General features: G+C 43.9%; 1 protein-coding gene across 4 annotated transcripts in view; it reads left to right on the top strand.

Annotated features, from left to right (window-relative positions):
• Window positions 1–17,608, top strand: part of LOC121277321 (SH3 domain-binding protein 2-like) — a 131,369-nt gene that overhangs the window by 13,178 nt on the left and 100,583 nt on the right. For 3 of the 4 annotated variants that reach the window (XM_041186641.1, XM_041186642.1, XM_041186643.1), the window contains one exon: window positions 17,284–17,334. The exons of the other annotated variant lie outside the window; for it this stretch is intronic. In XM_041186641.1, coding sequence (XP_041042575.1) covers window positions 17,291–17,334 — 44 coding nt within the window. In that variant the 5' untranslated portion in view covers window positions 17,284–17,290. The remainder of the gene's footprint in view (window positions 1–17,283; window positions 17,335–17,608) is intronic. 4 annotated transcript variants of the gene reach the window in all.

Here is a 17,608-nt window from a genome sequence, read left to right as displayed (position 1 = left end):
TGACATCTTTTGGTTATCTCCACCTATTACTGGCTTCTTGTCCCAACAACCGCCCCCCTCCCCCTTAAACCAGCTTATATTTCACACCTTTCCTACTTTTACTTAGTTCTGTTGAAGGGTCATGAGGACTCGAAACGTCAACTGTGCTCTTCTCCGCCGATGCTGCCAGACCTGCTGAGTTATTCCAGGTATTTCTGTTTCTGTTTTTGTTTTTGATTTCCAGCATCCGCAGTTCTTTGCTTTTAGCTCCTCCCCGAATAAACTTAAAGTAGCAGTCAAACAACTTTGTCCTCTTGCACTCTGGTTTTCCATTTCAGAAGTGTCAGATTTCTGGAAATGCAGTCTTCAGTTTCTCTCGAACTCTTATCCTGTTAGCCCTTGCTTTAAGTTCAGGAGGCAATCTTTGATCATGAACAAAAGAGTTCTCCCCGGTTTCTGGACAACATTCATCACTCAATAACCACCAACCAAAAAATGCAAACAGATTAAGTGGTTATTCATCCTATTGATCGCAATATCATAGTGCACAGAAAATGATCGTTTGGCCATCCTGTCTGTGCCAGGTCTTTGAAAGAGCTATCCAAACAGTCCACTCCCCCACTTTTCCATTGCACTACATATTCATACCAAGTATTTAATATCAGTTATACATTATATCTCAATGACTTTCAAAAGATAATTGATGTGAAAAATTCCTTCTGCATTTCCCTAAACAATACTTCATAAGTAATTCATAGAATCATAGAAATTTATAGCACAGAAAGAGGCCATTCAGCCCACTGTGTCCATGCTGGCTCTTTGAAAGAACAGTTAAATTTAATTTATATTTAATTTATATGTGGGTAGTGTTGTCTGAGGAATGAATGTTGACCAGATGTTGGGGAAAACTGTTTCTCATTACCAAACATTGCCTAAATACCATCTGTTTTATTAACTACACGCTCAACTGTCCTGCCACCTGCAATGACTAGCATCCAGGTCCCTCTGCTCCTGCACCCCCTTTAGCGCTGTACTCTTTATTATATTTTGTCGCTCAATGTTCTTCCTAACAAAATGAGTCACTTCACATTTCACTGCATTGAATTTCATCTGTCACCTGTATACCCATTCCACCAACTTGTCTACACCTTTTTGAAGTTTTACACTGTCCTCTTCACTGTTCACAATGCTTCCAAGTTTCTTTTATCATCAACAAATTTCAAAATTGTGCCCTGTACACCAAGGTCTAGGTCATTAATTATATCAGGAAGAACAAGGGTCCCAACGCTGACACCTGGGGAACTCCACAACAAACCTTCCTCCCATCTGAAAAACATCCATTATCCAGTACTTTCTGTCACTGTCAGTACTGTCACTCAGCCAATTTCATTTCCATGTTGCTACTGTCTCTTTTATTCCATGAGCTACAACTTTGCCCACAAGTTTATAGTATCAAATTCCTTTCGGAAGTCCATGTACACCACATTAACAGCATTACCCTCATCAACCCTCTCTGTAATCTCTTCCAAAAACTCCAGCAAGTTATTTAAACACGATTTGCCTTTAACAAATCCATGCTAGCTTTTCTTAATTAACCCACATTTGTCCATGTGACTATTAATCTTGCCCCAAATTATAGTTTCTAGAGATTTCCCCCCAACTGAGGTTAAACTGACTGGGTTTATCTTTTCTTAAACAAGGTGTAACATTTGCAATTCACCAGTCCCCTGGCACCACTCCTGAGTCTAGGAAAGACTGAAAAATTATGGCAAGTACCTCCGCAATTTCCACTCTCACTTCACTCAGTATCCTTGGATGCATCTCAGCCAGTCCTGGTACCTAATCAACTTTAAGCACAGGCAGCCTCTCCAATACCATTTCCTTATCAATTTTATATCCTTCAATTGTCTGAATTATATAAATATTGTGGCTACAAGAACAGGTCAGAGGCTGGGAATTCTTTAGTGAGCAACTTGCCTCCTGACACTCCAAAGCCTGCCCAACATCTACAAGGCACAAGTCAGGAGTGTGATGGAATACTCTCCACTTGCCTGGATGAGTGCAGCTCCCACAACAAGAAGCTCGACACCATCCAGGACAAAGCAGTCAGCTTGATCAGCACGCCATCTACCGCCCTAAATAGTCACTTCCTTCACCAGCGACGCACAGTAACATCAGTGTGTGTACCATCTACAAGATGCACTGCAGCAACTCACCAAGGCTCCTTCGACAGCACCTTCCAAACCCGCGAGCTCTACCATCTAGAAGGACAAGGGCAGCAGACACATGGGAACCCCACCACCTGCAGGCTCCCCTCCAAGCCACTCACCACCCTGACTAGGAACCACATCACCATTCCTTCCCTGTCACTAAGTCAAAATCCTGGAATCCTAACAGCATTGTGCTGTACCTACACCACAAAGACTGTTGTAATTCAAGAAGGTGGCTCAGCACCATTTTCTCCAGGACAATTAGAGATGAGTAACAAATGCTGGCCTTGCCAGCAACACCCGCATCCAGTGAAAGAAATTTATTAGAAAAAAATTCTTGTGTGAGCTGTTGAGGGTGGGAGTGCAGACCTGGAGGGGGCTAAATGGAGGCAGCAGATAGCTGGAAGCGAGACAATGAGTCAAGGCAAAGATATCATGGCAGGAAACACAAAACACCAAGTTTATAAATACATCTGTTATCTCCAGAATGAAGTGGTCACTATCTTCGTTTTCAGACTGTGCTAATGTTTGTCTTGCAAAAGCACTTGCTTCAAAAATTGTCTATTGGAGTTCATACTTTTTTAAAAAGAAAAGAAAGAACTTGCACTTTAACATCCTTCACAAGCTCAGGATGTCCTGAAGCACTTTAAAGCCGATAAAGTACTTTTAGGATATAGACTCTGTTGAGATGTAGGAAATGAGTGCAGAGCCAGCTCATAGAAACAGCGATATGATGATCTGTTTTAGTGATTTTGGTTCAGGGATAAATATTAGCCTCGACATCAGGCAGAACTCCTCTGTTCTTCTTCCAAATAGTGACATTGGGATCTTTGGTAGCCACCCTTTTTTAAATTCATTCATGGGATGAGGGCATCACAGGTATGGCCAGCATTTGTTACCAATCTCTAGTTGCCCTTATGAAGGTGGTGGTGAGCTGCCTTCTTAAATCCTTAAGTCCATATAGTATAGGTACACTCAAGGTGCTATTAGGAAGGGTGTTCCAGGATTTTGGCCCAGTGACAGTGAAGAAACGGTGATATATTTCCAAGTCAGGATGGTGTGCGACTTGGAGGGGAACTTGCAGTGGTGGTTTTAGTATCAGGGTCTAACACATACAGGGCTAATACGGGACTTGAGTACAGTACTGGCTGCACAGGGTCAGTGTGGTTTGAACAGAGACCCAATAAGACCTAGAAGTGGAGATAGCCCCTTTCCTCGACCTTTGACTGTACATAGTTCCAAGTAATTAATAAAGACGTGCTGTTAACATACAGAAAACTATGAAGACTTCTTTAACAGGCACGTTCTGTAACCTACACCATCCAGTGGTGCTCTCATGTGCCTGCTGCCCTTTATCGTATAGGCGGTAGAGGTGGTCAGTTTGAAAGATGACGTCCAAGGAGTCTTGGTGAGTTGCTACAGTGCATCTCATATATGGTACACTGCTGCCATTGTGTGGTGGTGGGGGAGTGAATGTTATAGGTGGTAGGTGTAATGAGGAATTGAGTGATGGGAAAGATTTGGGCTTCTCAACGAGGGAAAGAATGTGTTTTTTAAAATTCATGAGTATGCAAAAAAATTAACCTAGAATATTGTTGTAAATTAAACAGTAAGAGTAGAAGTCTGGGAAAGGGTGGAAACACATTTTAAGATTAATTTTAGGATTAGTATCAGGAAATCCTTCTACACACCATGATTGAGTGGGCGAGCGAGCGTGCCCGAGCAGGAGGGCGGGCATGCCTGGGTGGGTAGCTAGGCAATCGTGCGCGAGAGGGCAGCTAGGCAGGAGGGCAAGTGGGTGGAAGGGGAAGCGCCGGTGGGAGAGTGGGCACGGGAAGGCGAGCGAGTGTGGGCGGGCGGGAGAGCGGGTAAGCGAGTGTGCGCGGGTGGGCAGCTAGTCAATCGTGCACGGGTGGGCAGGGAGGGTGGGTGTGGGAAGGCTAGCGAGCGTTGGGTGGGCAGCTGAGTGAGCGGAGGGAGGGCAAGCGAGCGAGAGTGAGAGGGCATGCAAGCGAGAGTGAGCGGGCGGGCGAGTGAGGGTGAGTAATCAGTTGAAGGGGCATTCGAGGGTGTGCAGGCAGGGGGGAGCGAGCGAGTGAGCGGGCATGCGAGGGAGCATGCGTGGGTGGAAGGGAGGGCATGTGTGCATGAGGGAGGAAGGGTGTTGAGTGTATGCGGGAGGGAGGGACGGGGTTGTGAGCGTGCGGGAGCACGGGAGTGCATGTGGGAGGGAGGGAGTGCATACAGTGGCGTATGTGGTGGAGTGTGCGGGAGAGAGCATGGGCCGGCGAGAGGTAGTGAGTGCGAGCTAGAAAGAGGGAGTGAGTGTGCATGTGGGAGGGAGGGAGGGAGGGGAGCGTAGGTGCAGAAAGAGCAGGTAAGCGAGTATGTGCGGTGGAGAGAGTGAATGAATGTGGGAAGTGTGTGTGTGTCTGGCTGACTCTTAGTCTCAGGATTCCCACTCACCCTCACCCCGATACACCAACACACAATCACACCCACTTACATGGTGGGTGAGGCTGAGTGAGCATCAAGATATTGGGAGTGAGCCAATCAAACAGATCTGCCCCTCTCACTCTAATGGTGATCTTTATCAATTATTCCTTTTTAAATTATCAGTTTATTGCTTTGCGTTGCTTTATTTTTGCTCAGCCATTTGTTTCTTTTCTCCATACCTCAGCTTTATTTTGAAATTCGCATTTAATGTTGTGCCAAACCTTATGGGCAGAATTTTAGGCTCCCCCGATGGTGGGTTTGTAGACAGGGTTAAGCATAACCTCGGATAGGCTTATCCCTGGGTTCCAAGCTGCGCCAACCTCCCTGTAATACTAGGCTGGTGCGGGAAAGGCCTCGAACGGCCCATCCACCCAATTGAGGCTCTGAGGTGGCCAATTATTGACCACTTAAGTGCTGTTTCCCGACCGGCCTCAATTTTTAGGCTGGCAAGAGGAGTTCCCAGGTATGGGGGAAGCCCAGAAATAATTGGGTTCAGGTCTTTGGTGGGAGGGAGGGGGGTTCGCGTTTCCATCAGCAGCCCCATTTAAACATCAGCCCCTCTCCCTTAATATCCAGTAACCGCAGAACCTCCTTCTCCACACCCCATCCCCGACCCCTCTGCAGACACCCCAGTCCCCCACTGTCCACCATCCCCACCCACCCCTGACACCCCAAACACACCTCTTCCAGGAATCCCAGGACTTAGTTAAAAACAAAAAAACTGCGGATGCTGGAAATCCAAAACAAAAACAGAGTTACCTGGAAAAACTCAGCAGGTCTGGCAGCATCGGCGGAGAAGAAAAGAGTTGACGTTTCGAGTCCTCATGACCAGTTCTGTCAAAGGGTCATGAGGACTCGAAACATCAACTCTTCTCCGCCGATGCTGCCAGACCTGCTGAGTTTTTCCAGGTAATTCTGTTTTTGTTCTGGTTATCGCAGGACTTAGTGTTGTGTGGCACTATCACGGTGCTAAATGAGATAGATAGCTAGTAACTCAAGACTGGGCATCCATGAGGTGCTGTGGGCCATCAGCAGCAGCAGAATTGTACTTGAACACAATCTGTAACCTCATGGCCTGGCATTTCCCCACTCTACCATTACCATCAAGCCAGGGGATCAACCCTGGTTCAATGAAGAGTGGAGGGCATGACAGGAGCAGCACCAGGCAGACCTAAAAATGAGGTGTCAACCTGGTGAAACTATAGCACAGGACTACTTGTATGCCAAACAGCATAAGCAGCAAGTGATGGACAGAGATAAGCTATCCCACAACCAACGGATCAGATCTAAGCTCTGCAGTCCTGCCACATTCTGTCATGAATGGTGGTGAACAAGTAAACAACTCACTGGAGGAGGAGGCTCCACAAATATCTTCATCCTCAATGATGGGGGAGACCAGTGCTTCTGTGCAAAGGATAAGGTTGAAGCATTTGCTACAATCCTCAGCCAGAAGTGCTCCAGAACTTGCTACACCCCTAGCCAAGCTGTTCCAGTACAGCTACAACACTGGCATCTGCCTGGCCACTGGAAAATTGCCCAGGTATGTCCTGTACACAAAAGACAGGACAAATCCAACTCGCCCAATTACCGCCCCATCAGTCTACTCTCGATCATCAATAAAGTGATGGAAGGGGTCATCAACAGTGCTATCAAGCAGCACTTGCTTAGCAATAACCTGCTCACTGACACCCAGTTTGGGTTCTGCCAGGGCCACTCAGCCCCTGACCTCATTACAGCCTGGTTCAAACATGGACAAAAGAGCTGGACTCCAGAGGTGAGGTAAGAGTGACTGCCCTTGGCATCAAGGCAGCATTTGACCAAGTGTGATATCAAGGAGCCCTAGCAAAACCGAAGTCAAAAGGAATCGGGAAAGCTTTCTGCTGGTTGGAGTCATACCTAGCACAAAGGAAGATGGTTGTGATTGTTGGAGGTCAATCATTTCAGTTCCAGGACATCACTGCAGGAGTTCCTCAGGGTAGTGTCCTGGACCCAACCACCTTCAACTGCTTCATCAATGACCTTCCTTCCATCATAAGTTCAGAAGTGGGGATGTTTGCTGATGATTGTTCAGCACCATTCATGACTCTTCCGATACTGAAGCCATCCATGTCCACATGCAACAAGACCTGGACAATATCCAAGCTTGGACTGACAAGTGGCAAGTAACATTTGCGCAACACAAGTGCCAGGCAATGACCATCTCCAACAAGATAGAATCCAACCATTGCCCCTTGACATTTTTTGGTGTTAACATTGCTGAATCCCCCACTATCAACAACTTGGGGGTTACCATTGACCGGAAACTGAACTGGACTAGCCATATAAATACTGTGGCTACAACAGCAGGTCAAAGGCTAGCAATCCTGTGGTGAGTAACTCGCCTCCTGACTTGCCAATCTACAAGGCACAAGTCAGGAGTGTGATGGAATACTCCTCAGTTGCCTGGGTGAGTGCATCTCCAACAGCACTCAAGAAGCTCAACACCGTCCAGGACAAAACAGTCCGCTTGATTAGCACCCCATCCACAAACACTCAGTCCTTCCACCACTGACACACCATCATCTGCAAGATGAACTGCAAGAACTCACCAAGCCTCCTTTGGCAAGCACTTTCCAAACCCTCAACCTCTGCCATCTAGAAGGGCAGCAGAGACATAGGAACACCACCACCTGGAAGTTGCCCTCAAAGACACTCACCATCCTGTCTTGGAAATATATTGGCGTTCCTTCACTGCTGCTGGGTCAAATTCCTGGAACTCCCTCCCTAACTGTGGTGTACCTACACCACATGGACTGCAGCGGTTCAAGAAGGCAACTCACCACCACCTTCTCAAGGGCAACTATGGATGGGCAATAAATGCTGGCCTAGCCAGCGATGCCCACATCCCAAGAATGAATAAAAAAATCTTCCTTCATGCCTTCTCCCAGTTATTGCTAAGTACGAACTCTGAAAAGGAAGTCTTCAGTCTATAGTGTGAGATCATTGTGTCAGTGATTGCTTCATCACTAACCTGCCTGTCCATTCATAGTCCTGGCATGATGCCCTACCACTTGCTTCTGCTTTTATGTTATTATAATACAGCACACATGTACTTCCGGTATTATTCCGTGGCTGAAGCACTGAAATATTAAAACTGTAAAAAAAAAATCAGGAAGTACCGTTAAAGGAAAAGCCAGCTCTTCTTGCAAATAGTAACAGACAGGCTGCATAAACCAAGAGTAGTTGTTCAGCTCCTCCTCTGTAGTTCTATTTTTACAGCAGTAGTTCCATCTTTGATTTTGAGACCACAGAATTGAGAGCTGAGTGAAGTGATGGAAAACTGCTAGTTGAAGGGATAATTCTCTAACGTAGTTCTTCCAGAGGGGGCTTCAATCCTACGTGCCTAGGTCCTAGGTATCTCTGTTTCTGCATCCACTTCAAAATTGTACCATTTAATTTATAACAGGTATATAATCTGGGCTGACACTTCAGTGCTCCACTGAGGGTGTCCTGCTCTATCAACTTTCAACTCTCAACCAGCATCATCAACAAGCAGATTAACTGCCCATTTACCTCGTTGCTGACTTTGGAATCTTGCTGTGCATAGATTGATTGATGTATTTTCCTGCAAAACAATATGCCTACACTTCAGAAAGAAGCTGGCTGTGATATAAATGCAAGTTCTTTATCTCGCATTAGCAGCGGAAGACTCAACTGAAAAATACAATCTTGTGTTCCTGCAGCAGTAAAGTCCCTGACTCTGAAACTTTCCCTTCACTTTTTTTGGCTGTTTGAAAATGAGATTGAAATACCCTGAAAGTAGCAGCTTCTGTATTTGCGCACTTGGTTCACAATGAGTATGGTGTGAGAGGAATGGATTGGGAGCCGACTGGGCGGGAAATGACATGGCTGCAGGAGGGGGAGGGTGAGGGTTGGCAACTCTGTTTGGGTGGAATGCTGGAGGTTTGATCACCTGCCCCATCTGTTCATATATCCTTTAAGTCCCATTTACAGTATTTTTACATCAAATAAATGGAATAGTTCAACAAAATTGAATAAAGCACTCAACTTTTTTTTGAAATACTCATGATTTATCTACCAGAATAGCTTGCGGCAGGGTGTGGGTGAGTGTTCTTTAATTCCTGGAAACTCTAGGGTGATCCTGGAGAGTTGGCGATCCTACTGGGAAGGGGGGGAGAAGTGTTTCAGCATGATATTTCGACCATTGTGAGTGTGGGGCAGGCTTGATGGGATCGGCTTGTCTTTTCCTTCCCATCAATTTTGTACATTTATATTACGTTGAGTTACATGGAATTTACATCACAGAATCATTATGCCTAACCAGGGCAGCTACTCTTTATGTAGGTTAGCCACACTTATTCAAATTGTATCTCCTTATAATTGATTTTTCATGCGCCTAATTTTGAATTGTTTCTGCCTCAACCAATAATGTGAAAGTTGCCAACTATAGTTAGCAATGTTCCTGAAGGTCTGATCATGTGATGTCTGACCATGTGACATCTGATCATGTGATGGCTGTAATTGTTATTGCATTTGCTTTAAAAAGGTCCTGTCACCTGTAATTGTGCTTACAAATTCTCGGTAGCAGCTATTATGCTGATACTAGCAGCAAAGAGGGGAGACCAAGGGTGGAGGGGGCAGGAGGGGAACCCGAGAGCAAGGAAGGGCTTGTGTGGCATTGGTGGAGGGAGGGTGTTGGGGGGCCAATTATGACTTATCACATTCTCTGTGTCCTGCTTGGCCAATCCCTCAATCAACGTCACTAAAAAAAGATATTTGGTCATTATCTTATTGTGAATTTTGGGAGATTGCAGTGGACAATTTGGTAAACCCCTGGGCATGTAGAGTGGTCAGAAATCAATGTCTATCTATCTTCCTATGGCACAGGAAACAAGAACACAAATATGTAGATGTTGTAAGGTCTGCTGATTGTGAGGTCTGACAAAGGCTGTGGTCAGTCAGATTTTTTAATAGAAGTTTGCAGAATCCAATAAAGGTCAGGCTGAGAAGGTTAGGGTGTGGGAGAGTCGTTAGCAGTTATTCCGTTTAAGTCGGACAAGATGAGCCACAGATGCAGGGGAATAAATGTTTTAATTCTTTTGTATTACATGAAGACTAATTGTACAAATGAAGTGAATCCAGTCAATACTATTGCTCTGAGTGTTTGCTGCTGCCTGTGAAATAAGTAGGCTGAGTGATTTATCACCAGCCACATGTTACCAAGTGTTTTCTCGGTTCATCTTTGAAAAGTTTAAAACAGCCCAAATGATAGCGCATGTGAAAGATATATTACCCAGTTCATATGATGGGGGGAGGATATAGTGCAACCTAGAACATGTAACAATATATAAGACATTGTACAAACTGGGAAGTGTGAGTTAGCCTAGACACAAAGGCCATAGGATCTATTGACAGAAGGACTGAGGTCTGGTCCTAATGAAGTATCTACAGCAGAAATCTACAAAACTTGTAGCAGAAACTGTTTTATATCTTAGAACTGTTTGGGAGCCCTTCCACAGGTTTTAAAAGTAGGAGAGCATTATTTATTATATGGTTTTGCTGGGAAAGGAAACATTTGAAAGAAAGTAAAACTTGCATTTATATATCATCTCTTAACATCTTGCAACATCCCAAAATGCTTTACTGCCAGTGAAATACTTTTGAAGCTAAATACTGAGGATGCTGGAAATCTGAAATAAAAATAGGAAATACTGAAAGTACTCATCAGATTTGTACCTATGGAGAGAGGAACAGAGTTATGTTTCAGGCCAATGACCTTTCTTTAGAACTGGAAAAAGTTAGAAATGTAACAGTTTCTAAGCAAGTACAGAGATAGGGAAAATGGAGACAATGGAGGTGGGGATTTGGTGAATAACAGAAGTGAAGTTCTGTGATAAGGTGGAAGGCAGGAGAGATTAAATGGCAAATGGGGTGATGGTGAAAAGGCTAAAGGTGTTTGAGGTACCATTCCTTATGTAGGAATTTGAGACTTTGCTACAAGAATGGCATAAGATTTCAAGATTCAAAGCATAGTTTTTCTTTTTCCCTTTCAGCAGGTCATTACTTGTTCTAGAATTTAATCAGACAGGAAGCCTCCCTAAATTGAAACTTATGTTACGTACTTTATGGCAGTGAATTTGTGAATATCAAAATATATTTCTTTACCATTTAATGAACCCATCACGAACTTTACTCCTATTACGTTTAATATTTGTTGTCTCATTTGGCCAATTCTTTTATGTTCTGTCGCTCCCTTTAATTATAATTGAATTCTTTTGTTCCTATGTAAAGGTAGAGCATCACAAACTAAACTTAACAATTTGTAGCTAACTGGAAATAGGGTAATTGTAAATCATTGCCAAACCAAACATTTCTAAATTGTAGAAGACCGGTTCTGCTTGAATACTGAAATGGAAAGCAATCCATTAAAAAAAACCTGATTGAAGCAACATAGATACTCTTCAGGATAGGGGAAGTGGAATAGTTCAGGTTTTGGGCCTTTATTTCACTAAGTTCCATGTCAGTCCTAAAATCAGCCTTGGTTCAAGGAGGCTAGCTTTGAGGTATGTAGTGACTGTAGCTCTAAAACTTATTGGTACTGTGTTGTATCACATGCCAGTGTGAACAAATCAGCCCAAAGTACGGGGAACCTTAGGGGTGGAGTTTGTGTCTAGTTGTGGTTCTTGATGGAAGCATGTAACTGCTGCTGAAGCCTTGTAAATAAAGTTTCTTATGAAAAACCAGTCTGGAAAATCAAGTCCATAACAACTGGCGATGAGGATAAATGGTTCTGCTGCCCCTTGCCCAGTGAATGTGAGTATCTTATTGTAAACAGAAGAAAGGGAAAATATGCTCACCAGGTATGCTGCTTTTTGCCAGGATCGACTCCTTCGCCTCATCCACAGAGGATAGGAGTCAATATATAGAATGCCTCCGTTTCTTCTTCCGAGCAACGGTGGAGGAAAAAGGGAAGACAATTCTTCTAAGCATTTGTGGGAGTGAAATTAATAATTTAATCCGTAGTTTGTCCCTGCTCCCTGAAAATTTAAAAAATATACAGGAGACAACTCAGCAGCAAATAAATTATTACCAATGTGGAAGTAACCATATCCCTGTAACTTGCTGTTTTAAAGTGGTGGAGTGCCATTATTGTCATTAAAGAGGGCACATGCTCAAACAATGTAAAGCAAGACTGAGACAGACTCCCAGGCAGCAAACTAAACTGATCGAAGTACATAAATGAACCAGAAACCACTAATTGTGATGTTTGTTCTCTATTTAATGTGAAAGTAGGGAAAACAGAGCCAATCACTGTTACTCTGCAGGTCAGTGGAAAACCTTTGATTATGGAAGTGGACACCATTGCATCAACTGCTGTAGTGGGGGAGCACACATTCAAATATTTACACAAGGGTACTCAACAATTGAATATGGAGCAGACTTTAGCCAAATTGAAGTCATTGAAGGTGTTATCACTGTATCTGTTTATTACAAGCACTGGACAGCACAGTTCTCTGTGATTGTAGTGAAAGGTGAAGGACCAAGGTCCTTCTAGGTCGTGATTGCTTAAAAGAAATTAAACTAAGTTGGTTGGAAATTTTCTAGCTGAGAGCTGGAGGACTGTCAGGGCTGCTAAAGAAATATGACAAGGCCTTTCGAGAGGAGCTAGGGAAAATCGAGGGCCTGCAAGCTAAGATCTATGTTGACTCTGAAGCAACTCCTTGTTTCTTTAAAGCCAGGCCTGTGCCATATGCCCTGATGGAGAGAAGGTTGACACCAAATTAAACCGTTTAGAGAAGCTAAGTGTTATTCAGTTGGTTCAATTTTCGGAATGGGCAGCATCCATAGCCCCTGCCTTGAAACCAGATCAGATCATCCATATCTGTGGGGATTCTAAGTTAACAGTAAACAAGGCTGTCAAGTTGTACAAGTACTCTATCCCCAGGATCGAGGATCTGTATCCCAAATTAGCAGAGGGGAGAACTTAAACTAAATTAAGTATGAGTCACACATATCAGCAGCTGGAATTGGATGATACATCAAGAGAATTTGTAACCATAACCACACACTCAGGGTTGTATCAATACATGTGCCCGGCCTGTGCAATTTTCCAGAGGACGATGGCAAGCTTGCTGCTAGGACTATCTCAAGTCGTGGTCTACCTGTATGGTGTCCTAATAACTGGGTTAACAGAAGCAGAACACTTGGATAACTTGGAGGAAGTCTTAAAATGATTCTTGGATGTAGGGGTGTGCTTGAAAGAGGACAAGTGTATCTTTCAGGCAAATGAAGTCCTTTACTTGGGCCATCGGTTGGATGCCCAAGGGTTACACTCGGTGGAAGAAACAGTCAAAGCTGTTAAGGAGGAACCCTCACCTACAAATGTCTCAGAGCTCAAGTCTTTCTTGGTATGATAAATTACTATGGTCGATTCCTACCCAACTTATCAATGGTCCTAGACCCTCTACTCATTATTAAAGAAAAAACAACATTGGTCTTGGAAGTCGCCTCAAGAAGAAGCCTTCACGAAAATGAAACAGCTCTTGCACTCTTCGAACTTGTTAGTACACTATGACCCAACAAAAGAATTGGTGCTGACTTGCAACGCCTCCTCCTATGGCGTGGGAGCAGCACTATCGCACAAGATGGACAACAGTTCAGAAAGGCCAATAGGCTAAGTATCCAAACCCTCTCGACGGCCGAGAAGGATTATTCGCAAATCGAGAAAGAAGGATTATCAATTATTTTCTGAGTTTAAAAAATTCCTTCAGTATGTACATGGCCGACTCTTTACTTTAGTATCTGATCACAAACCGCTCGTGGGTCTTTTTAAGCAAAGACAAGGCAATCTCTCCCATAGCTTCTGCAAGAATTCAAAGATGGCTTTGATATTATCAGCATAGGAATATAATTTTATGCTCAGACCAGGGATGCATATAGACAATGCAGATGCCCTAAGTCGCCTGCCTTTGCAGGAGAGCACTGAACATGCTCCAACTCCCCAATGGATCATATTAGTGATGAATTTCCTGGATTCTTCACCAGCTTCTTATTTGTCTTGTGCAGACTGGACGAATTGTGATTCACTCTCATCCAGAGTATGAGACTAAGTATTGAAAGGATGGCCCCAGGAACCAGTCCCTGAAGAATTGAAGCCATTCTTCACCCGAAGGAGTGAATTGAGTAGTCAGGATGGTATTCTATTATGGAGCTGCAAGAGTCATCGTTCCTTCTCAAGGAAGGGAACCGCTCTTAACTGTGTTGCATAGCGCACAACTTGGAACTTCCAGAATGAAATTGCTTGCAAGGAGCTTTATCTGGTGGCCAGGTATAGACAGTGATATAGAAAAAATGGTTAAATACTGTCTCCAGTACTAGCAACTACAGAAGCTAGCCATTGCAGCCCCACTCCACCCGTGGGAATGGCCTGGTTGACCCTGGGTGAGACAGCATGTAGGTCTATTTCTAGGCACCATGTTGCTACTAATATTTGATGCACTTTCCAAATAGTTAGACGCATACAAGGTTAGATTGCCAATGTCAAGTGTGACTATAGAAACATTATACCAAAGTTTTTCTATACATGGATTTCCAGAAGTCATTATCTCAGACAATGGTACTGCATTTAATAGTGCTGAATTTCAAAGATTTATGAGCCTAAATGGTATCAGACACGTAAAGACAGCACCATATCATCCATCGTTTAATGGATTGGACGAGAGAGCAGTACAAACTTTTAAAGTCGGGATGAAAAGATCATTGGGAGGATCATTGGAGACTAAACTTTCACGCTTCCTATTTCACTATAGAATGAACCCCTCCCTGCCCCCCCCCCCCCCCCCCCCCCCCCCCCCCCCCACACTACTACAGGTTCAATATCTTCAGGATTACTTAAGAAGTGATGCCTTCATACGAGGTTAAGCCTGGTACTTCCCAATTTGGAGGAGAAGGTAGAGAACAGTCAAGGCAATCAAAAAGCGACTCATGATTTGCAGAGTCGAGAACAAAAGTTTACTGTCGGTGAACAATATTTGTACGCAACTTCGGTGGTGGATCGAGTTGGTTACCTGGTGTAATAGTTTCTGTGACTGGACCACTGTTGTACCATGTAGAAGTGGAGGGGCAGATCACCCGGAAACACATGGATCATTTGAGAAGAAGGGAGGTACCCCAACAAACCGATGTTCCAACTGTAACCCTTGTAGAACCTGTGGTCCCCGTGTGATTAATCAGCCAAGGATCCAAGGATAGACATACCAGATGTCTCTGTCGGAGGGGATAACACTAACCTGCCTGGGCCTGAGGAGGTACCTGATGTTGCTGCGGTTCCAGGAAATGAAGATTCAGTAAGAGATTCGAAAGTGTTGGAGCTACAACATTCCACCCAGATCAGGAAACTGCCCAAGAGACTGAACTTATAGGCCTGAATTTTTCCCGTCGGTGATTTGGGGGTGGGCCCACTCGCTGATGGGAAAATGACACGGGATGACTTCGGGAGGAACCCCTGACGTCATTCCGCCCCATTTAAATATTCAGGAAGGTGGGCGGACAGCGAAATCAGCTCTCTGCCCACCGACCTGTCAATGGCCAATTGAGGCCATTGACAAGATAGTTAAGGTAATTAAAGGCCCTGCTCGTCCAACCTTAAGGCTGGCAGGCAGGCCAGGAGCCCCAGAGGGCTTCTGATAAAACATGAAACCTCATCCATTGGCAGGATGTGGTTTCATGTCCATTTTAAAAATCTTAAATAAACTTTATATGAGATTTATTAACATGTCCGATCTCGTGTGACTTTGTCACATGAGGGGGACATGTTAATATTTTTTTATTTTTCTATTTTGACACTTTGAAGCACTGTCAGTGATCTCCCTGAGGCAGCACTTAGTCTCAGGGAAATGTGCGCTCTTTGGCGCGCCTGTGCGAAAGAGCGCACTTTTACAGTTAGGGAATCTCTCACCACCCCCCCCCCCCCCCCCAAACATACACACACACACACACACACACACACACACACACAGTAAGTGCATAGTGCTTCCTGCCGGGCAGATCACTGGGCGGGCCTTAATTGACCCACCCACTTAAACTGGCAGCGGGGCCCATTTCGGCGGCAGAGTTTAGCTATCCACCTGCTGCCAAGCCGTTGGGGTCAGCTTGCCAACCTAGGGCAAAATTCGGCCCATAATTTCATAACCCATGAATATATTCATAATGTCATGAATATACTGTAAAATGAATATAAATTGTAAAAAATAATTTAAATGGGAAGGAATGTAGTAACTGCAGCTTTAAGGAATGTAGTGACTGTAACTTTAAGACTATATTCATGACATTATGAGTATATACATGGGTTCTTGTAAATACAAATTGTAAAAAAAAATTAATGGGGAGGAATGTAGTAACTAGCTTTAAGGAATGTAGTGACTGTAACTTTAAGACTTATTGTACTGTGTCTTTCAATGTAAAAATGTCTTCAGTTATTTGGGTGTAAGAAAGCGACATTCTGACTATTAAGTTAAAGATAGAAGCAAAAGGTGAGAAAATATTTCAAGATTTTAAAAACTTGTGTGCTGGCAGCAGGGAAAAAAAACATTAGAAGTGCCATCCTGTCTTAAGGATTGCTAACATTCTTCAGGGAAAGGGACCTGCAACCCCTACCCCTGGTCGACCTGTGACTCTGCTCCAACACTGTATGCTTGATACTATGCAGCTAGAGATGGCAATAAATATTGCCCACAAGAACACCTAAAATGAAATGACAAGCTTTTCTGGCTACCTGCAACCTTTTTTTCTGACACCGAATTACGGATCAGACTTCCTCCAGTTGGAGGCCAATATTTCAGTCGTTCCTTCTACCCTCTCTCACTACTCTCTGCCAACAACATTTTGCCTAATTCCTCCCGCTTTACCTTCATAGCTCCCTTTCTTCAACTCTGCTTCTAACTGCCCAGTCCCCTAAATTTCCCATTACTTGTGGTGCTTTATCTGACATCTCTTGCGGAATTTTTTCCCCCGAGTTGCTATCTCTGTTGGGAGGGAATGGGTCGGGAGGTGGGAGTGGAAACGGGACAGAATGGTCTTGGATTGGAAGGGTGCTGGCTGTGAAGTATTTTGGGACCTTCTAAGATCATGATAGGTGCCATAGAAATGCATGTCCTTCTTTCATTGCTTCTGACCAGGCAAGAAGCACTTGTTCTGTATCACTGTCACAACAGATATGCAGTCTGCCTTTTCTTCTATATGCTACAAATAAATGGAAAACATAAGGGCAGTCAATCAATCCTTTTATTAAATTGTGATGTACTGCTTTGAAGATCAGAACGAATGATTCAGTTGTGTTGTATAATCATATTTCGAATCGTGCTGCATGATATTTCTAATGAGGTAGAGTTTCCTCTCTGGATGCAATTGTCAATCCAGGCACGATTTGTTTTTATGATGGCTACAATGAGAAAACTAGCACGGTCAAGTGGAAACTCCAGGCTTATGTCTTTCTTTAGGTTGTTGGGATGCTGATATGATTGGTGAAAGTGTTGCTCGTTTGTCAGCAGTCTTTAGAATCTACTCCAATACTAACCATTTACTGTTTGTTTATCTGCAGTACTTGAATGAGCTACCTACCTAATCCTTTAATAGTGGCCTCTCCAGGCAGGTATGTACTCTGTTGTTAAACATTGCCATGGTTACTTCATTATGGTTGTTCCAATTCATATCCTGGTGGATGAAATCCAAGAGTGAAATGCTGACACTGCACTGTCTGCACTAAGCTTCAGCTCTGATGACCAACAGAGTCACATATAGGCTAGACCTGGTAATGATGGCAGATTTCCTTTCCTTAATACCTGAAGGGTATTAGTGAATCAGATGGGTTTTTACAACAGTCTGGTAGTTTGTTAGTGCACCCTAGGGGTACGAGGCTATGTTTG

This window comes from Carcharodon carcharias, chromosome 4 (assembly GCF_017639515.1).
Source record: "Carcharodon carcharias isolate sCarCar2 chromosome 4, sCarCar2.pri, whole genome shotgun sequence".
Taxonomy (NCBI): Eukaryota; Metazoa; Chordata; class Chondrichthyes; order Lamniformes; family Lamnidae; genus Carcharodon; species Carcharodon carcharias.
Note: the sequence above shows the minus strand (reverse complement) of the source record. Positions and strands in the feature narration are given on the sequence as shown.